This window comes from Pithys albifrons, chromosome 7 (assembly GCF_047495875.1).
Source record: "Pithys albifrons albifrons isolate INPA30051 chromosome 7, PitAlb_v1, whole genome shotgun sequence".
Classification (NCBI taxonomy): Eukaryota; Metazoa; Chordata; class Aves; order Passeriformes; family Thamnophilidae; genus Pithys; species Pithys albifrons.
Window position 1 is genome coordinate 24,054,915 of NC_092464.1, and position 21,917 is coordinate 24,076,831.

At 35.5% G+C, this 21,917-nt stretch overlaps 1 protein-coding gene across 6 annotated transcripts in view; it reads left to right on the plus strand.

Annotated features, from left to right (window-relative positions):
- The window catches only part of AKAP9 (A-kinase anchoring protein 9), a 112,572-nt gene that overhangs the window by 72,129 nt on the left and 18,526 nt on the right, over nucleotides 1–21,917 (plus strand). For 5 of the 6 annotated variants that reach the window (XM_071560674.1, XM_071560676.1, XM_071560679.1 and 2 more), the window contains 10 exons: nucleotides 4,054–4,216; nucleotides 7,269–7,481; nucleotides 8,700–8,738; nucleotides 9,956–10,188; nucleotides 12,669–12,788; nucleotides 15,772–15,948; nucleotides 16,061–16,165; nucleotides 16,585–16,737; nucleotides 17,000–17,179; nucleotides 20,094–21,182. In XM_071560674.1, the coding sequence (XP_071416775.1) occupies nucleotides 4,054–4,216; nucleotides 7,269–7,481; nucleotides 8,700–8,738; nucleotides 9,956–10,188; nucleotides 12,669–12,788; nucleotides 15,772–15,948; nucleotides 16,061–16,165; nucleotides 16,585–16,737; nucleotides 17,000–17,179; nucleotides 20,094–21,182 (2,472 nt within the window). The remainder of the gene's footprint in view (nucleotides 1–4,053; nucleotides 4,217–7,268; nucleotides 7,482–8,699; nucleotides 8,739–9,955; nucleotides 10,189–12,668; nucleotides 12,789–15,771; nucleotides 15,949–16,060; nucleotides 16,166–16,584; nucleotides 16,738–16,999; nucleotides 17,180–20,093; nucleotides 21,183–21,917) is intronic. The other variant, XM_071560675.1, reaches the window with a different exon arrangement.

Sequence of the window (21,917 nt, forward strand, 5' to 3'; positions counted from 1 at the left end):
CTCATTCTGTAACAGCTCTCTTCTCTTTGAGCATGAATTCAATTCAAATGAGATGTCTGGCTTTTTGAGGTCTTTTTTCAGCTTAAGGTCCAGCATTCCACAATAATGAAGAAGGATACACAAATACTTCAATATATGGAGTTCTTAAAAAATTCTGTTAAACATTTTTAGGAAATCTTGCATTCAAGAGTAGATGATACAGATAAAACAATTTCAAAGTTTTACAGTAACAAAGAATTCATTCTGTGATTATAAAAGTATTGTCAATTATTTATTCCACTGAGGGCTTATTTTTTCTGAACATTTGCTGCTGATATTTACATGCAGTAGTTGTATACATACCCCTGAATTATTTTACTTCTTTTTGCAGTATTTCCTTTTCATGATACCAATGAAAACACTCAATGTATTCTAAGAAGCTTATTTTTATTTATTGTCAATTGATCAAGAAAGTTCATTTTTCCTTCAGAATTCTGTAGCTGAGACCTTGCCAATACCAGCAACAGAGTCATGTTTTGGCTGACACACACTTACGCATTCTTTTCATTAATATGGATTATAAGCAGATGGATTTATCCCCGATGATCATATATGTTTGGCTTTTTTTCCTTAAGTTAATAAAATGTTCATCTGTTTACACAATTTCCCACAGTATAAATATTGACATATTTTCTGGCTGTTCTATGGAGGTACTTTGTGAGCATTCAAGCTTGTCTGCTTTGCATTGTCTGGTGTGTGCTTACCAGGTTATATACAGTTCCTGTATATACCAAGCATTTACAGGTGATTTGAAAATGTATTTTTAAATATTTAGAAAGTGAATTCTTAATTTTTTTCTGCTCTGCAGTATTTTATAATCTAAAACTAGTTACAGACAGAAAAGATTTTAACCTTTCCTCTTAATGAGTCGTGTTGTGCATACAGACGTGTATCCATCTCTTCAAATAAACTTAAAAAAGTAAGAGAAACCTGGCAAAATCTTCAAACTGAGACCTGTCTGTACACACACTTTCAGACCTGAAGTGCAGTTTGAATCTTCAGGCAACGAACACATTCAGTGGGTGTATTAGTTCAAATTCCACCCGCTGGTGTTATGTATATGGGCCACTCCCCTGAACTCTCAGTTGGGAGATACAGGAAGCCCTTAAACTAGCAGGGTTTGAGAAAGTTCTTCCTGTTGAATTAACTCCAGGAACAAGAATGAATGCAAATAATGGCATAGCTCTATTTTTCTTTCATTTGCCATAGTGAAGTTGGAAAATCATTTTTAGTTTCTGTTTTGCAAGCTTGCTTGTCTGCTGCAGCCTTCTTGTGCAGGTAAAACAAACATTGTGGTTCTATGCCTTGGAAATCACTTGCCAGCTGCTCTTGGAAGATTTCTGTTGCTTTTTCATGTGAAACTCCTCTAAGAAGGATGTTTTAGGAGTTACCATGCAAAGTTTTCCTGTACCTCTCTGTTTGGGATTGATCCACCCCTTGAAATGTGATCTTGAGGCCTCCTGCGTATTCTGAGTGGGTTTGTCACCGACTGTGCTGATATGAGTATTCAGACTGTTACATGTGCATGTTCAGTTACAAATTCTTGTCAGGAGTTTCTAAAGCCAGCCTGGCTAGTGCAAAATACGTGTGTGACGGTTGAGAAGACAGCAAGAGCAATATTCCTGAGATGGATTCTTACCGCACCTACTGGGCATCTAATCTGTATAGTGGTTTGTGGACTGAAGGGCAAGAAGAAGATACATATGAGGTTGAATCTCGTGTGCCTTTGCCATATCCTTTTCCTTTCCCTGAACACTTGGATGAGAATAATTCTGTAGTTGTAAATACTTCAATTTTCCACTTCAGCCACAAAAAAAATGGGCACATTTTAAAAGTTGTCTCTAAAATCTCCTTGCCTACACCTCCCTATTCAGTAAGTATGAACGTTTTTAAAAGAAATTGTATTTTAACCAAGCTTAAATAGAAGAGAATGCAGTGAAAAACTATATAAATTTGTCTCTGTTGTTAAAGTTACTACGTACTCCTGTCAAGTTCTTTTCCTGGTTTTTAATGGGCACTGAAAAAGATTTAATTCTAAAAATCTCTGATGATTTCTAACAGGAGAAATTTAGCAGACACAGAAATACGTTAAATTCAAGAGATTTGAGATGTTTTTTTAAGCACTTCAGTGTTACTTATGACATTACATTTTTCTCACTGTCAATAATTTATGTTGCAGGAGGAACTGCAGTCAAAGTTCTTCCTTTTTGGCTTTGGTGCACTGACTAGTAACAGTAACTAGCACAAGCTGGCTAATTGCTCCCAGTGATTCCATGGAGAAATTGTTGATCTTAAAAAATCATGTTTGTGTTTGTATTTCCTTTTGGGTTTGCCCTGTGGTATTTTTAATAATACCTTCAGTTTTCATTACTGAAAAGAGCTGGAGAATAATTTTTAATCTACGTTTTAATTGGACTAGTTCATACATTTCCGTAAGCCACGTTTATGGTTGTCTGTGTAGAGTAAACCTATCATATGTTTCCCTTTTATCCGAAATGGATCCTTCATGCAGGACTTAAAAATGTGAGGATAAAGTAGGAATACTCTGTGATTTTTAAAATATCTCAAACCAGTGCAGATAGTCAGCTGCACTATTTAGACCTTTCTTTAACTCCTGTCAGAATAAATAATTAACATGAACATGATAATGATGTCCATCTAAAAAGGAATGTTGTAGAAAAGAAATCAGGTATTTAAATTCAGTGTATTGCAAAAGAGAATGTACTGATTATTCAGACATTCTTTTCAAAATGTAAGTGGATAATTTTGTGTGCAGTGTTCTATTAAATGTTTCTTAACTGATTTTTCTGAGCTTTTAAAGCAAGTTCATCCTATTCATAAACTTAGCTGGCGTTAGTGAGAAAGCTTTTATTTTTTAAGAAATCGAGGCACAGAATATTTTATAGGAACTGTAGATATTGCTGTCTTTCAAATATCAACCAATATCCAGAATATTAAAAAGTAAAAAAATACCCAGGAGGAGCAGGAAATGTATTATATCACTTTCTGACATTGTTCTTATTCAAAATAAATTGCCTGATTTTGAATATAAGTCTCACAAAGAATAGTGCATAGTTCAGCTCTGACAACTTGTATTTGTGTACCTCAAAGAGGTGAATGTAGACTATAAATATTAACAGTTGAGAAGTAGAGATTTTGGTAATTGACTTCAGTTTGCTGTTACCTTAGAAGAACATTTTGTGTAATCAAAGAATCTAACATCCATATTCCTTCTTTGCACGTTATTTTGCCTTTTTAATTCTAATCTTAATCAGTTTTGAAATTATCACTTTAGGTGTGTCTGAACTGGATAGTAAGTATGCAATTATATGTGACCTGGTTTTCCAGTACTTCAGGATAGTGACATATTTAGATTGTGCTACACCTGTGTTAGTACATGTTAAATATTAAGCCACTAGACAAGTGGAGTAGAATGAAAAAGAATCCTTAATAATTCTGCTAGGTGGACACAGTTGGAAGAAGCATTACTTTACTGCCTTGTTGTTTGAAGAGTTTAATGTATTCAAAATTCATGTTTTCCTGCTGTTCTCATTTATCCTCATGTTACGGAGAAAAAGAGAGGAAGCACCATTTGTGTCAATTTATAATAAAGCCTTCTACCAGTTTTATGCAATGTTTTTTAGCCATTCTAACTATATGGTGGGTGAGAGGTGACTCATATTTAGTGCAAAACTCATATGTAAATAAAGGTGAATCTAATGTAGACTCATAAATCAGGAATTACCGGAACAAAGACACGGAATTAGCCAGGTGGCTCATGGACCTCACTCGGCTGACAAAACCTATTTGCAGAGACGTTTGCGCTAAGTCAGTCTTCATATTGTACTTTGCAAATGGGTGTTCAATAAAGATCTTATTGAATGTCAAGGGAAGTTATGCAAAACTCCCCCTTACACCATAAAGCAAATATTAATTAAATAGGAATGAATGAATGAACAGTTACTTATTGGAAAATCTGGTTTATCTAATTTCTGTAATTTTTTCCTGTGGTAGCTTGAACATGCTAAAATTACTCAGACAGAACTCATGCGAGAGTCCTTCAAAAAGCAACAAGAGGCCACAGAATTTATCAAATATCAGGAAGAGCTACAAGAACGTCTTAATGAGGAAATCAAAGCCAGAGAGCAGTTGGCTTTGGAGCTTAGTAAAGCTGAAGGTAAGGAGCTTTTTTGGATGACTTCTTGGACTAGTCACCCACTTACCTATTAATTTGGTAAAGAAATAGCAAATGTGATCAATTTCTTTGCAAATTTAAGAATGTTACCAGCCTTCTGAATGCTTCTGGACATCATGACCTCTGGAGCTCCCTACCAACTGCATTAAGGAAGCAATAAAAAATTGTAGGGTCTTACAACAGAATAAATTTAATAATATTTTCTGACATCAGGAAAATATGTTCAAATCTGTCAGAAACTCAGCTTGTTCTCTAGAAGTAGATTTATGCCTCAATAGCTCAGTGTTTTGTATCCACCCAGCATTTCTGCCATTATCTGCAGTTAGCATCTGAACAAGATGCAAAAAATGCCTACCATTTTGGTAGGATCTTTGTAGTAGTAAGCTGAAAGATATTTTAGATAGTTTTTTTAAGCTCAGCAGATTTCTCTGTTTCTAAGTGGGAGCATAGAGTAAAGTTTGATAGCCAAATGTTATGTGTGGAGAAAGCTGCCCTGCCAGGCTTCCCCTTCTTTTTACACAGACAGATAATCCAACTTGAGTTGACGTGCTAATAATAGCTGTGACACACATAAGCTGAAAAGGAGTGCAGGTTTGTAAGCCATGTGTCTAAAATGTGGTGTGAAGGACAGTTGGTGGCGTGTCAGTTCCCACAGCATAGACACTGCGTGTCATCGGCACTAGTACTGGCTGCAGTGTTGAAATAGCTTTAGCAAAACTAGAGAGGACAAAAACTGATTTCAGAGGGAGTAGATTCAAATCTGAAAGAGGCATTAGTACTTTTTTAAGATTAAGAGTGAAAAAAATCTTGTTTGGAAGACATCTTAACATGCAAAAATACTAAATCTTCCACAAAATATAGATGACCTAGGAATTAATATTCTGGCACAGATGGAGTAACAAAATGTTTAATATTGGAGAATTTCAGAATGTAGGCAGCTTTCTATGTCTGTTGTTGCTTTCTTTGGAGGATAACATTTCTGTCTTGATAGAAATTTTATTCACAGATCTTTTATAATAAAGTAAAAAACCCTGATACATTAGGACAGAATGGCTGTGTTATTTTGGTTCATGAACAGTTCTAGAATATGAGACAGAATTAGGTGTTAGTTTTTAATAAATATATTGCACAGTTGAGCTTGTAAATTAGGTGCATTTGAAATTAATGCACTTCTAAATGACAGGCACCTTTTTTTTTGTTTGTGTTGGCATAACAAAACGAAGATGCCATGGAACCCTTTTTATTTATTTTCTTCTGCTCACTGAACTGGGATGTGAGCATGCTCTGACAAAGACAAACTACATTCTTTTATCAAACTTCTTACGTAGGTCCACAGAACAATGTCTTAGTTCATTGTATTTTTGATGGTGCTGTGTCTTCTCTTGAGATAAAATGTGTCATTTTTGATAATTTCTTTCTTGTCACAAAAACTGCTGTAGCTGAGACATTTTCAAACCTCTTGTGTTTTAGTGGTGTCAGATATGACTTACCTAACGTGATGGAAAAGCTAATGCGAATTTGTTCACTGAACTCTGACAACTTTCATTACATCTCTTAAAAAAAAAAAAGAAAAAAATGAGAAGAGTAAATACTACAACATGTGATTTTTGTGGACTACCTCTTCATTGTTCATACCTTTTTTGTGGGAGTGGGCACCCCATTTAACCTGGGAATGCCCTCTCAGCTCCAATCTGTTAAGTACTCATTGTGAACAGCAACTGTTGTGGCAGGAATAATTACCAGTGTTTGTGTTGTCTCAAATATTTGAAATGTTATTTATGTTGTTTCTAGTTCAGTGTTTTCTGTTTCAATATCCAGTCCTACATGTTTGTGTTCTCTCTAAATTCAAATCTGAAAAAAAAAGATTGGTCTACATTTTAACAAATGGAAACATCTTTAGTTTTCATACATTTTCAAGATAGGGTAAAATTCATTTTATTACTGGCTCAAGGCTATGGATTTATGCTGATAAAGTACTTTCATATTGAAAACAGTTGTATGTTGAAAAAACGATACTTACATTCTGTGGGTTTAGTAAGAAGAAAACTATGAGATATGTGTGCGAGTCCAACTAAAAAAGTTTAGACATGGCATGACTGATTACCTGTCTGTCTTTTGGAACCATTGGTATATGCAGTATTGACAGAACACACCTTACTGTGGAAATCTGGCATACCTGTTTAGTGCTGTCACTCAGTAAAAATGCCTTTCGTGTTCTGGGGTCAGATATTTCTGAATCATCTTAAGCCAATACCATTTCAGGATCTCAGTATAGTTTGTACAGCCCTCAAGGAAATTAGGAAATTCCCTGTTTTTTTTCCTAAGTCTTTAGCTTAGTGGTCGCTTCTGCATCATTCAAAGACAGTGCCATCTCTTACAGCTGGAATATCATTCACTGAGCTCCCCCTCAGGTTCCTAAACAAACTGCTTCACTATGAAGTAAATTTAAAAAGCCTACAAGACATTCTCAATGAAGCATCCATAATTTTCCATTAAAAAGATAATTAGTTACTCTGTGCTACTTTAAAAAATGTGCATTCATTATACAGAAATGAAATTTTTTCTTAGATATCAGCTGTTAAAGGACCTGAATCAGGTCCTAAACATGGACACTTTCAGCCAGTTTTGGTGCCTTATGATGTTGGAGGCATCTATATTATACTTGACCTACAGGAGACCCAGTTTCTTACAGAAACTGTGGTTTGAGGTCAGACAAATGTCATGAGGCATCTAAAATGGCAGTTGAATTTCTCATGCATTTATTACACGTGTATTTCTCCCTGGCTCTGGAGGTCCTGTTCACTCCAGAGGTTTTGTGCTGAGAAAATATTATTCAGAGCTGTATTTGTGCTACCCTTCCTGGAATGTGTTCATAATGAAAGAAAAGCAAAGACAGGAGTAGAAATTGTGAGATGCTGAGTATCTAATGTCCATGTGCGTTCATGTCAGAATACAGTAGTGACTTTAACAAGAAAAACAATTCAAATTGTTTTTGATTGTCTGTTAAATCTGCCTCCAACCTGATGTTCTGCAGGCCTCATTGATGGTTATGCAGATGAGAAAGCATTTCTGGAAAAACAACTCCAGGAAAAAATAGACATAATTGACCATCTTGAGCAAGAGCTGCTGTGTACAGGTAACAAATTGCAGGAGTTAGAGGCTGAGCAGCAGCACGTCCGGGAAGAAAAGGAGTTACTCTCCAGACAGAAGGATGCCATGAGAGCAGATGCGGGGCCAGTAGAGCAGCGTATGTATTCCTCACAATCTTTCTATGAGGTTTTCTTATACTTTCAAAGAAAATAATTAGTAATCTTGGTGAAGGTTTCTCTCCCCGACTTTGTCATCATTAATAAAAATGTGATAGGGCTAAATGTAATATTTTTATACCTGATGCCAAATGTTACCATGTTACATTTTTGTGATATTTAAACAAAAAATGACTGAATTTTTAGAAGTGTTGAGAAATTACAATTGTTCTTTAAGCCGGAAAAAGCTTTAAATCACTGAAAATCTGCTTTTATTTATATTATCACTGGAGATGGAATAGCACTTATGGATAAAACTACTGGTCTAAATACTTTGGAGATGGAGTTAAAGATGGACTAGCAAGCGTACCCACCAGAACATGACTGAACTACATAGCATGGTCATATTTATTATAGGCACAGAAGTCAAACTTTTCTAGCAAATCTCTCTTTTGGGGAAAAATGGCACAGCAATTGCATAATATGGAAAGCCTGTTACCTACCGGCAGTGAAAGCTTTCAGCCCTGATGGTGAAAATTTCAGATAAATACCATGTCAATGTAATCTAATTAACTGCTTACTCAAAAAAAGCATTTACCCTCATGAAAATAAATGTGTCTTTTAATTCTTCCTTAAACTAATAACCGAAATTAATGTTTTGTGTTTGAGAGGAGGAGAAGATTTTTAAACACTGGTGTTTTAAGAAGTACTGATCTTTCAAGGATTGCAGTGCTTACATTGTAAATAGCAGGATGAAATTGCCATTTTATTTAATTTCTAAAAGTTTATGGCAATTTACAGTGTTGCTATTTTTATATATTGCACCTTAGTGTGTATTTGCAATTTCCTGCATCTACTTTGTGTAACAATGAAATCTGAAGAATTAGCTGCTGCTTCCTGCACTGTAGTAAATAGGATCCTTGTCTATGATTCCAGTTTAGGTATTTGTTGTATGATTTAGGCTTCTAAATATTTTAAAGTTATTTTGATATGTAACAGCTGTAAGGATAAGCAATTCTATAAATATGTGTAGGTACTTATATCATGCATACCAGAATAACTTACCACATTCCCTAAGTTGTCTCAACAACTTTGTCATTAAATGCCGCATCTATCTTTGGCTTCATTTTCTCTTACATTGTTGTGCCACAAGAAAACTATAGCTGGCATGTGAATTACTTTGCTTCTTTTTTTTGTTTTCTCTCTCTCTATTCTCCTAGGCCTAGTAGATGCTGCAATCGATGCAGCTTCCCAAGCAGGTGTGTTTGTATGTTGCATGGCCAATCTGTAACTGGGTGGAAGACTTACATGTACTGACTTTGTTAATCAGGATTATTGGGCTTTTGGCTTACTGACATTACTTGTAATCCTTACTGGCCTGCAGCTTTGATGTTGTATTTCATACTCAATTTTACATTTCGCTAACAACATTTCTTATAATTTCTAAGCATAATAAGCAAATTCATCAATAACCATCATCTTATTCACCTATGAATTACAGATGCTTAGATGGCATTGGAGGGATATTTTTGTAGCCTTTTATTTCTTTTTATTTCCAAATACAGCTGAGTCATTCATTATGATAACTAAACACTCTATTATATTGATATATAATGGTTACCTAGAAATGAGAATTGATTAAATATGATGTAAGATGATGGTGCCTAAAGAATCTTTCTTCTATAGTGAAAGTAAATTTTATTGTTTCTGCCTGAATATCAGTCCTGTTTTAAAGCTTCTCCAAATGTAAGTTCACTTTGCAGTTTGGATTTTACCTCCAGGGTTTTGTATGGTTAGTTAATAGCTACTTCAGTGGGCTGTGGCTTGAAAGTCTTAATAGAGTGGTTTGGGGCTTTACTGTATATGCTTGCCAGCTTTTTCGTGAGGACTCAAAACTGGGTATCCATGCAGTCACTGGTTTTGCCAAGCTCCAGTTACAGGTCAGTAATTTCCCTCTCTGTCTGCCCAGCAACCTTGCTAAGTCTTTCAATATTTCCCTCAAATTATTCATGTATCACATTAAATAATGAAGACTGGGAGTGGATTGATTTTACTGATGCTGGGGATGAGAAGAGGGTTGGGTTTTCTGTGCTTCATTGTTAACTCCTGTTTGTGGTTTGTGGTGTTAACTCTAGCTCTGGTTTGAACCCATGCATTTTCTTTTCTTTTCAATTCTACAAAGACGTTTTAATTGCTAGGAAATTTAAACAGGGGAGTGATCTGATACAACTTCAGTTAACAGTCCTTTTAAAACTGACTAAAGGATAGTAATTTTAACACCAATTTGCTTAAGTTGTTATCATCATTATATCTCAGAAGAAAATATATTTTCAAAAAAAGAAAAATAGTAAAAACCCAAACCAGTTCACATCCTCCTGCAGATAACAGCATGGATACCTTGGGGAGTGGTTTTGCTTCATAGCATTACTAACTGTTCACATCTAAAAGTAGTGTGTGATGCTTCTATTATACCCAGAATTGCTGGAGGAAACAGAAAAGCTGATGAAAGAAAAAATTGAAGTACAGCGTCAAGCTGAAAAAGAGTACGACGACCTTCAGAAGCAAGTGAAAATCTTGGAAATAGACTTGGAAGAACAGGTCAATCGTTTCATAGAGCTAGAGCAAGAAAAAAATGCAGAACTAATGGACTTAAGGCAGCAAAACCAGGCCTTGGAAAAACAACTTGAAAAGACAAGAAAATTTCTGGATGTAAGTATGGTAAAAGGCTAATTTCATGAAGGTGGGTGTGCAGCGATACTGAAGTTTGGTGCAGGGGGAAATGCTATTTTTTTTTCAGATTTTGAGCAACCATAAAGAAGCAGATGATAATAACAGTTTGTTAGGTTCCAGCCCAAGAATTAACATTTTAAAAGTTGAAAATTACTTGCTTGGGACAGCTCTGTATTTCTAAGTGTAAATTAATGGGCTAAGTGCTTAAAATAATGGGAATCTTCTAAATTAATAAGAAAACATACATTTTGTGACTTTCATTTTTAAATAGTTTGTGAAATTTCTGTGTTTTTCAGTAAAGTCTTTTAGAATTAGTCTGAAGTCTATGCAAATTCTTCACCTGGATCAGGGCAACCCCCAATATCAATACAAGGCTGGGGGATGAACAGGTGGAGAGCAGCCCTGCCAAGAAGGAATTGGGAGTGCTGGTGAATGAGAGGCTGGACATGAGTCAGCAATGTGTGCTTGCAGCCCAGAGAGCCAACTGAGTCCTGGCCAGCAGGTTGAGTGAGGTGATTGTGCTCCTCTGTTCTGCTCTGGTGAGACCCCATCTACAGTCCTGCATCCAGCTCTTGGGGTCTCCAGCACAGGAAGAGCACGGACCTGTTGGAGCGAATCCAAAATGACCACAGAAGTGAACCAAGGGCTAGAGCACCTCTCCTATGAGATGAAAGGCTGAGAGAATTGGGATTGTTCAGCCTGGAGAAGAGAAGACTCTGGGGACACCTTACTGCAGTATTTCTGTCCTTGAAGGGGATAGATAAGAAAGATAGGGACAAACTTTCTATCGGGGCCTGTTGTGAAAGGACAAGGGGTAATAGTTTTAAACTAAGAGAGGGTAGTTTTAGATTATATATAAGGAAGAATTTTTTTACAATAAGGATGTGGAACACTGAAAAAGCTTAGCCAGAGAAGTGGCAGATGCCCCACCTGTGGAAATATTCAAGGCCAGATTGGATGGGGCTCTAAGGGCTCTAAGCAACCTGTTGTAGTTGAAGATGCCCTTGCTCACTGCAAGTGGTTGAACTAGATGACTTTTAAAAGGTTACTTCCAACCCAGACTACTCCATGATTCTTTGAATTAAGTAGTCAATATAATTTGTATTTGGAAATTGAAAGCATAATTTCTCTTAGCTTTCTTTTATAGTCTTCCTTCATGGTATCCAAGAATCTACCTCCAGATACTATGCTACACCTTCCAGCCAGTTATATTGTATGTCTACTTGTCCCCATTCACAGTAGCAGCTCTCTTTATTTTACCCAGCTTCTTCCTACCTCAGGCCATCTCTGTACTTTTGTTTTGGTCTCTACCTCATTTTCACCAAAGACCATCTTTCCACACTCCTTCTTTTCCCATTTTATTCCTATTAAGTGTCTGTGCTGCTGTTGGGAAAAACCTATTGTTTCCATGCCTCCTCAGTTTAACTCTCTAGCTAACAGCAGTAGGGTGGAATAATTTTTGACAAAATAAATATAACACCCTGTGACACCTTCTCTGCATAGTCAATTACTAAGCAGTAGACACTTAGTAGCACAAATTAATTTGCTTTATTTCATTTTCTACAGTTACAAGAGTACTTTTCTCACCGAAACTAGCATGTCATATAGGACAAGGTGCAAAAGTGAAACTTCTGTTACATGTCTCATGGTCATATATGCATAATGGTTGGGGATTGTCTATAACACGAACCAGAGAGTTACAGACTACTGAGATGAGTAGCTCTTTGTACTAACAGTCTTAGAACTCTGCTGTTTCCTTGAAACAGAAGGTGAGGTTTTAAAATCTGCAGCTTGTAAAGTTTGAGGGTTTCTCTGGTTTCCTGAATTTTTGCAATATATTTATTGTATTCCTCTTTGTATCAGATTCAGCTGGTTTATCTTAATGAATCTGATAAGGTTTGTCTGAGTTACCAAGTGACATTTAAAGGTGATTCTTTGCTGGATGCTACCAGTTGTGGATTTTCTATATAAAGATATATTTCCCAAATGTCAGACTCAGATAAAACAACAGAAACTGGTAAAACTGAAATGCAAAATTCAAGCACTTTACAATTTTTTTTCTGATGGCTCCTCATCATTAACACAGCGTAAATTCCTATTCTGAATATTCTGAATGCTACAGTTACCAAAGACAAATGCTAGGGGAAAAAAAATCGTAAAATACTGGCTTATTATCATTTGTGTAGTGTACCTGGGCCAGAAGAAACAAACTTGTCAGTTTTGTCAAGTATTACTTGATGTGTCTAGGCTGTGCTAATTTTTTCATTAAAAAATGTGAAATTTATTACCCCAAATGATAAAGACATTTTTGTTACTGGTAGCTGCAATAGATTCTGCTACCTTAAAAATACTGAGATACTCTTATCAGCTTCACATTAACAGGAGTAAAAAATAGTAATATGCTTAATTTGCATAGTTCTAAATCAAGTTGTATATCCACATAATCTGTTAACTTTTAGGAGCAAGCAATTGACCGAGAGCACGAGAGAGATGTATTCCAGCAAGAGATACAGAAGCTGGAACAACAGCTGAAGATTCCACAAAGGAGTCAGCCTGTCAATGAACATCAGACTAGAGAGGTAACACATTTTATTACCTGTACTCAGTGAGTATAAATGACAAGTTGACAGCTGTTAAGATATTATAATGAAGCTATTTTATGATGTACATTCTCTATATTCATTTACAAGCCAGGAAAGTAAATCCCTTGAGAATGAAGAGTAAGGTGTTGGGGGAAGTGGTGAAACTGTGTTTTGGAGGTTTTTTTAGGCTGGTTGTTGGTTTGGTTTTTAGTGGTAGACATTCAGAAACTTCCTAACTTTCCAAAAGGCTCTTTCATATAACTCAGCTTGCAAAACCCAGTGTTCTCAAAAGCCTGTGTAAACATTCAAGACTATTTTAGCAGTTTTACATGTTCTTACGTTTTGTGACCCCCTGTTTGTAGCACAGATATTCCACTGTGAGGGAACTGAGTTGCCAAGGTTTAGCACTTGAGATGTAGTAACACTTGCTATGTGTACTTGAACCTCCCCAGTGAAAGTCTGTCTGCTCTGAAGCAAATTTAGTGACTGTACTTAGAACAGCAGCTCAAGGGAGTCACAGAAAAAAAATGACAGCAGTGCAAATGTTACATATTATGATGCTTTTGCATGTTTTGTTTGATGACCTGTTAGTCAATGAAACTGCTTTTTTTTTGCGTGGATTTTCTTTTCTCCTACTTTTTGATCAAGGCCTGCATTTTACATGATTTTCTTGCTTGATTTTCAGTGTTAAAAAGCCTCTTACTGGGTTGCAATGTGATTTTCAAATCAAAGTTCTTGATGAGGTAGTTCAGTTGCTGTAATTCAATTCTCAAATATTAGCAATATTTAATATTCTGTTTTCCATAGAATAGTTGAAGGTGTCCCTACCCACAACAGGGAGGTTGGAACTAGGTGATCTTTAAGGTCCCCTCCAACCTAAACCATTATGTGATTCTAGGATATAGTTTAGGACCATAGATATTAATAAGACATAAATTGATATATGTGATGAGATGTAAGTCATTGAAGTACTTATTTACTTAGAATTCGCAGGCTAGAACTGTGTGTCGGGGGGGTTTAAATATATTTTAATGCAAAGGTTTTATAAGAAATCTTACGAAGTGTTCAGTATTAAGTGATGAGGTTACCATCAGCTTCTGCGAATAAGGAATCTTCTGGAATTAGGTGGGTATGTGTTAAACAAAACACATGGAGCAATTCTGCATCTATTTCCTTCTCTTGCACAGTGTGTGTGCCCTCCTCTGCTGCTGACACATTACACAGGTGGAGGTGACTCTAGGGCAATTAATTTTCCTGAATTTGACATGTTCATTTGGGGTTCATTTTGTTACACAGCTGTTTATAGTTTGGGCCATGGGTAGTATGCAAATTCCTGGTGAAAGTTTTTGCACTTAAAAAAAAGCTCTTAAGAATATCAAATTTGATAGCATTATAAAAATTATTTATCTGTACAGGATCTATACGTAAAATATATCTGACTTACATGCACATATACACATATGGAGGAAATGAAAATTTAAAGCATGCTGTAAAATGAAAGACATCTGTGTTAAATGTTTTTAAATTAGAATTTTTTAGTATATAGAAAGATAGTAAGATAATGTCTGCAAACATCACAGGTGTAGCAGCTATTTTAGAGCTGGGTGATGTTGAATATGATACATTGCAAATTACAGACAGAATTTCCAGTACTGTATTAGATTTACATTTAATTTTTATCAAATGAGGCACATATTCTTACTATATATAGTACATCTTGATGTCAGAATGCCCCTTGGAATATTTCATAAGTATATATTTTACAATTATTTCTCATGCTTTTCTGAGGTAGCTACTTTATTTTTCATAGTTGTGCAGTTTTTGAAATTCTCTTCTGCTTTGCATGAATGCCATGAGCATTTTCAGTTGATAACTTCCTTTCTTTTTTTACTGTTGTTTCAGCTTTATCAACTTATTCCAGGGAGGGTTATTGTAAAGAGTCTGCTCAAGACTTGATTTTTTTTTCCATTTCTCTCTCAAGACTTTTCTGAGGTCACTTCAGACTTTGATGTTATTCATGGATGGATAACGTCAATAATACCATCCTGTCAGCTTTATGTTCTGGTCTTCTCTCCTATCTATTGCAGTGCTTTGAGTCTTCCACATTTGGCCACATCATAAATTCCCAATTGTAAATACTGAAATCAGTTTCTTGAGTGGGACAAAGATTGCTTTCTGTGTCTCTTGCTCTATTGCTTAGTTTAACTCAGGTCTTAACTGTGCATCTACTATGGATTTGTTATGCATCTTTCTTGTCTTGAATTTCAGTGAATAGTTTCTGAAATACAGCTAAAAATGGATAGATACTCCTATCTCTGCTACTTCAGTTAATCTTTTAATATATTGTTTCTGAGGTGCAAACATCTGACCTACTGAGATTCAGAATGCTTTATGTGTGGATGCTTTGTCCCCCATAAAAAGTGGAATGATATCTTTCATGACATCTGTTTGGTCCCATTTAAGAAACCCAGCAAGAAATCAACAGTTCACATTTCTTGGAATTGAAGTATAACAATTCTCTTCAGTGCTAAAGACCCAGTGAGTTTTAGGATATTTCTGTATGTCACCAATCAACTCCTCCTCTTGAATAATTTTGTCACAGATTTTTAGAACTATGATATTCCTAAAAGAGGCAAATAGCATCTTGACCTTAGGGTCAAAACCTTCCATCCATAGATGCTAAAGGCATCTTTTTAGTGGGCTGCATGCTACTGGCTTTTAAGTCACCAGAGAGTCTGAAGGCTTCAGAAGGACAGGGTCAGTTCCAGAGAGTAGGCAATGTAGCACAGAACATACCAGGTCTTAAAAAATGCTGTTTGTATTTGCTGGATATAGTACTGCAGTATTCTAACTGTATATTCTGTTTCACCTAAAGAGTAGAAGTTTCATTAGTCTTGTCAAAAATGAGTGGTGTTGCTATTGCTACCAAACCCTTCCTGTGTAGTCCAATATATTAATCTTCTTGTCCTATTGTCACCAGGTTGAACAGTTAACAAATCATCTCAAAGAAAAAACAGACAAATGTAGTGAGCTTTTGCTCTCTAAGGAGCAACTTCAGAGAGATATACAAGAACGAAATGAAGAAATTGAGAAGCTAGAATGCAGGATAAGAGAACTGGAACAAGCCTTAATCATCAGTGCAGACAACTTGCAAAAGGTATTGTTTGGTCTAAACTTATCCAGGATTTGCTACTTGCTTATTTTCTTGAAACCGAAACAGTGTACTTTTTTAAAAGTCTGATTATTATTAATACTATTTTTATTTAAAGGTAGAGGAAAGGAGGCAGTTTGGCACAATCATAGTAAAGGGAGAGTTACCTCTTGAAGTACAACTGCAAGCTGAACGAGAAGCTGTGGACAGAAAGGAGAAAGAGGTAAAATGCCTGTGAAATGTTCCATCTTTCCTGTGATATTTTGCTCTGTCAGTTTTTGCTTTTGAGTTTAGTGAACTACACAGATGAAATTTTTTACAGATCAGAGAGATAGCAGTCCAAATACCTTTGAAATTCTCTTGTGAGCTATGGTAGTTGTTCTATTTTAATATTTATGACTTGCAAGAGTGTTTCTGAAATCAAAATTCAGCCCAATTAAGAAAAACTTCATGGCAATTTCAACTGAGCTTTTACTGGAGTTTAAAATTGCATTCAGTTTAAGGCCTCGTGTCACTGAGTACACATTCTTTTGTTTGTGCTTAGCAAACCAGTTTACTGTAGACATTGTACTTGAAAACTATGACCTTTAATTTTTGGTATGGCTGTCTACTCCATTTCCACCATTTGTTTTGGAAACATAGGTCACAAACCTTGAGGAACAATTGGAGCAGTTTCGAGAGGAGCTAGAAAATAAAAATGAAGAAGTTCAGCAATTGCACATGCAATTAGAAATTCAACGAAAGGAGTCCACTACTCACTTGCAAGAACTTGAACAAGAGAACAAATTATTTAAGGTAACTGTGTAACAGAGAAGCCTTGAGTTTTATTCCTCATCCTCAGAAATAAAGTCTTTGAAAATGCCCAGACACCAAGTTTTTTCTCTTTTCTCAGGCATTCCACAGTTCAACTTGCAAAATTAATAAAAAGCTCATATAATTACTTCTCATTCCATGAAATTTGTTTAATTCCTATGCCTGCAGTGCTCATACAAGAATATGCAGAAAATGTTATGTACAACTAACTGTAGCATGTTTTTGGTGGGGTTTTTTTTGGCAGGATGAAATGGAAATACTGGGACTAGCTATCCAGAAATCTGAAGATGCCACCATAAAGGACCATCATTTAGTGGCTGGGAGGCTCGCACACATCATGCAAGAAAAAGAGCAGGAAATATATCATCTTCATGAACAAATTGCAAAACTGCAACAGCAACTTGATGGCACAACTGACAACAAGGTACGTACTTCTGAAATCTTTAGAGAGTTACTTTGTGCTGCTAGTTGTTTGTAGGGAAAAACAACTCTGTTCCGCACCAATTACATTATCTTTTGTTGCTGCCTTAGTCTAAAAATGCAAATGTTTTGTCTTCAAGCAGTGCTTTAAACGTAATCTCTTTTTCCTCTTTAGTATCATTTTTTTGAAGGATACTTTTTTCTTGCTTTTCTTTTTAATTATTCTGCCTTATTTTTGCTTGAGTTTTTGTCTTAAATTCTTCTTCAGTCATTGTTCTTCTAATAGTTCTGAACATTTAATAGTGTGTAGGTAGCTGGATTCAGTCTCAGCATTCATTTTAACATCTTCCCTCTCATGACTTACATTCAGTACTAGGCACCAGTGACACCTTCTGGATTACTTTGGATTTTAATGATTTATTAGCAGTTTTACTTTTGAGCTCCATGCTTGTTAATACTTTATCATCACACCAGCGCTGGCAACATCTTTTATCCAGTTTCAAGCATGGGGGAGCAAAAAAAATGCTGTGATTTATTAGAAATAGAGATCAAGAAAGAAAGAAGCAGATTCATCTTTTATTTATTGAGATTTAACACCTGTAGCTTTCTGTTATTTTTCAATTATGATAATCAGCTTCATCTTCTTTTGCCTCATTTCCATTTTATACAGCTATAACACACTTGATTTCATCAGAAATGCTACTTATTTTGCATTGATGTGACAGCAGAAACAGACCTGCAGTCACATTTTTTATAGAAAGAAAAACTGATTTTTTCAGTGGATGAATTTTGCAATCTGACCATTTTAAATGTCATTTATTAGCCATAAGCTTCAACACAAGAGCTAGTATTATACACTAAGTTAAGAAAAGGATTTCTGTTACCACTCAGTAGCTGACTGAACATTTAGGCTAGCATTCTAATAGGACATATTTAATCTACTAAACTACAGCTCTGACTGAGCTGGATAATTTCACTGAGTCTTTATGTGCAAAATTCAGTTATAATGAACCTCACAGAATAATGACAAAACATTAAATTGGATTTGGGAAGCTTCATACTTTAGGAATCACAGAATGGTTCTGCTCTATACAATGACTCCAGTAATAGAGTTAAAAATCTTGGCTTGAGAGAAATACCCAAGATTCACTTATAGCTGATTGTAATGACTTGTTCTTCTCCTGCTATATGAAACTTCATTGTCTTAATTTCATCCTCTTAATCGGTTTTATTTTACAGGACATTAAGTAATTACTCTGCTTGATTATGAGATCAGTATTAAATATTAATAGATTATTTTTAGGTTAATTCCTTCTCTAAGTCCCTTAGACATCTTCATTCCGCTAAGTGCTTTTCTTTTAATTACTGTATTTGCCTTCTATAGGCCTTTATTCCATTATGTTCTGAAGAACAGAAACTGTCACACAAAGTTGATAGCAATCACCAGGACCACTGTTCTTTCTTCTGCCTCTGACGCGAGGGCTCCCTTCCAGCCCAAAGCATTCTATGATTCTATAACTCAATCAGATTTTATTTAGTGTTTTTGAGCTTCCTGTAGTCTCTGTGGATTTTTACAATAAAGTTCTTGGTTGCCAAATCAGCCTGCATATGGTCACATTTATCTTTTATTTTTGTACATATTATGCTTATTACAAAGTCATCATCTTATTCTATTTGACTAAGCATAATGAAGTACTGAGAGACAAAGGAAAAGACATGGCTAACTGAGTAATGAATTTAGTCATCCTTCTTGTCTTCTGCATTTTTTCTTCACATTTCTTAAATGACCCTTTTAGAGTTCTTACCCATTTTAGATACCATAAATTATTTTATTTTATGATAAGTCTTTCCAAATATTTTTGACATATTTTCTTCTGTCTTTTTAATTTCCACTGTAGAAGTACTATTCATTTCAGATCTCCAAACATTCCACTGAAAAAATATATCCACTTTGTTTCTTAGACTTGCTACTTATCAACTGGTCTGTCTTTATTTTGTCATTCTCCTACATTCAAATGAGAATTTGCTCTTACTGCAATTTAACAAGAAGGTTTTTTAACAAATTCTATTAAACAGATTCTACTGGACTCTAATAACTTCTTTTTATTCCTTTTGCCAAGACGTTTATTTAGCAAATTTAGCATTCATCAAAACCAGTCTTTCCATTTTTTGTTTCTACTTCTGTATTAGAAGCTGATATATCTTCTCTTTTCTGCATCATAAAGTCATCACCTTCATATTTGCTCAGTTATATAATTTTATTAATTTCTTGGAATTTTGAGCCCCTTACGCAGCCTGTAATTTTCAGTGTCTTAGGAAGTAATGTAGGAAAATATTAGTCTCACTTTCTTCATGTCTTCACCACTCTCTTTGAATTTTGTTTGAATAGTCATATACATTATAAAATAAATACATCTATAACTTTGTCTCTCTTTGATTTAAACTATAGCACAAATAAATAATTGTGCTCTGTGTCTGTGGGTACTGTTTGCTCCGCGTGGTTTTGTGCGCTCTGTGTGTGTCTGTGTGTGCGTACACAGAAACAGACAAACACGTGTTTAGGTTTGTGATAGAAAATGTCAGAGTTAACTGATAGGTGTTTTGCTGTGGTCTGAGATTATAAGTCTTCCATATATCTGTGAATGTTACAAATGCTTTCACTTCATCTGATGCTTTAATGCCTGTTTTGCAGTTCTTTAAGGTCACAGACCTTAAAGTGTCAGTCCTGTTTGAAGATGTTTTGATTCTCATGAAACTTTAAAAGAGACATCATATTAAGAAAATCTCTGAGAACATTATTTCTTTTATGAGATGTTTCAATGTTTTATTAAACTGTTTCTATAAAGTCCAGGACAATTGTCTGAGACTTCAGTAGCTTTAAAGTCCTTTTCTTTGATTTGTTTTTTTTTTCCCCCCAGGTTATTGAAGAGCAAAGTGAGCATATACGGGAGCTTGAAGCCCAGGTAGAGTGTCTGAAAAGTGAACAAGAACGTGTGAAGAAAAAAAATGATGAGGAAGTAGAGCAGTTAAATGATGTAATTGATAAGCTTCAGCAGGAACTGGCTATTATTGAACAAAAAATACCTGCAGACATTGCTGCTTTTCAAGAAGATGCTGACAGTCTGAAACACATGCTTGAAACAGTTCTGGCAGAAAAGGAAGCTTTGGAAAAGCAAGTAGAAAACATAAATACAGAGGCGTCTCGAACAAAGAACGAGCTTGAGGAAACTAAGTTAAAAATGAACCAGTTAAAGCAAGAAATAAATATGTTAACAAAAGAGCATGAAAGAATAACAGAGAACTGTAAGTGTGCAGTGATGAAAGGTGGTAAGTCAACACCAGAAGATGGGAGCAATGGGAAAACTGAACAAGTGGAAGAAGGTGTATGTCAGGAGATAGAGTTGCTAGATCAGTCCCTGCTTAGGGCTTCTGAAGAGAATGCAAGAGGAGCCATTAGCAAGATGGAGATGCAACTGCACCAACTTCAGGCATGCATTAAGGACAAAGATTCAGAACTGTGCCAGTCGTACAATGAAATAAAAAACCTGAAAGAGCAAAGCAAAGTTGAAAGGGAAACACTTAAAAAGAGGATATTAGAACTGGAAAAGACACTAGTGGAGAAAGTTGCTGCCGCTCTTGTGAGTCAGGTTCAGCTAAATGCAGTTCAAGAGCAGAGAAAATTCATGCGGGAAATTCAGGAAGCTTCAAAACGTGTGGAGGAAGCAAGCAAGAATGCCCAGACAGAGAGTTTGAGTGGTGGAACTGAAAATGAGACAGAATCTAAATTGTCACTCTTAACACAGAAACTTAATGAGATGGAACACCAACTGGCAGTGGTAAGTCATAACTTGGAGGTAGAAAAAGAAAATGTAAAAGTTGCACAAAAGGAAGCAAAAGTGAAAGAAGAGCGATTCTTAGAGCTTCAGCAATTGCTAGAAGAAGTTCAAGAAAAACACAAAGGAGAGATTCAGAAATACATGAAGCAAGAAGAAATACAGACACATCAGGTAATTAGATGCCATTTTCTTTTGGCTTGTTTTCACTAAAACCTGTTATTTTATGTAAAGTATAATGAATTAAATGGTTCTTAATGACAATAATTACAGGAATATTCTGCTGTGAGGGGTACTTTCATTTCTATATTATTCCTTGAGTTACAAAGGAGAGAAGAATGTTATTTTAGGTGAACCTCACTATCAGTTTCCATTTTGCACTAAAAACGTCTTTTTATGAATGTAGGGTGGTTTTGAATTTTGGACATACACTTTCTTATTCTTAATTTGAATTGACATAGAATGGAATGAATTACACTTCTACCTTATGTGAAGGTAGATAAAAATTAAAATTACAAAAATTGGCTAAGAGAGGATGCAGAATGATACAGGAAATGTTACCAATTCATCTGTATGGGTTTTTCTGGGAGGGAGGTTGGTGCGTTTTGATCATGGTTTACGTTTTCTCATTTTCCCATCTCAGTTCCAAAGGTATTTCCCATCAATAGTTTTTCTAGTATACATTTGTCGTGATTTCTATCTGCCACTGAATTGTTGCCTCTGAATTTAAAACCTTCAGTCAAAATTGACTGTGCTTGATAGTCCAAACATGAGCTTGATGTCTCTGAACTTGAGAGTTTCAGTAATCATGGAACTGGACAAGAAAAGGTTCTAAGATATTTGATCCAAATGCAGATTGAATGAATGTCGTAAGTGTCTTATTAATGAAATAATATTATCAGACCTCAT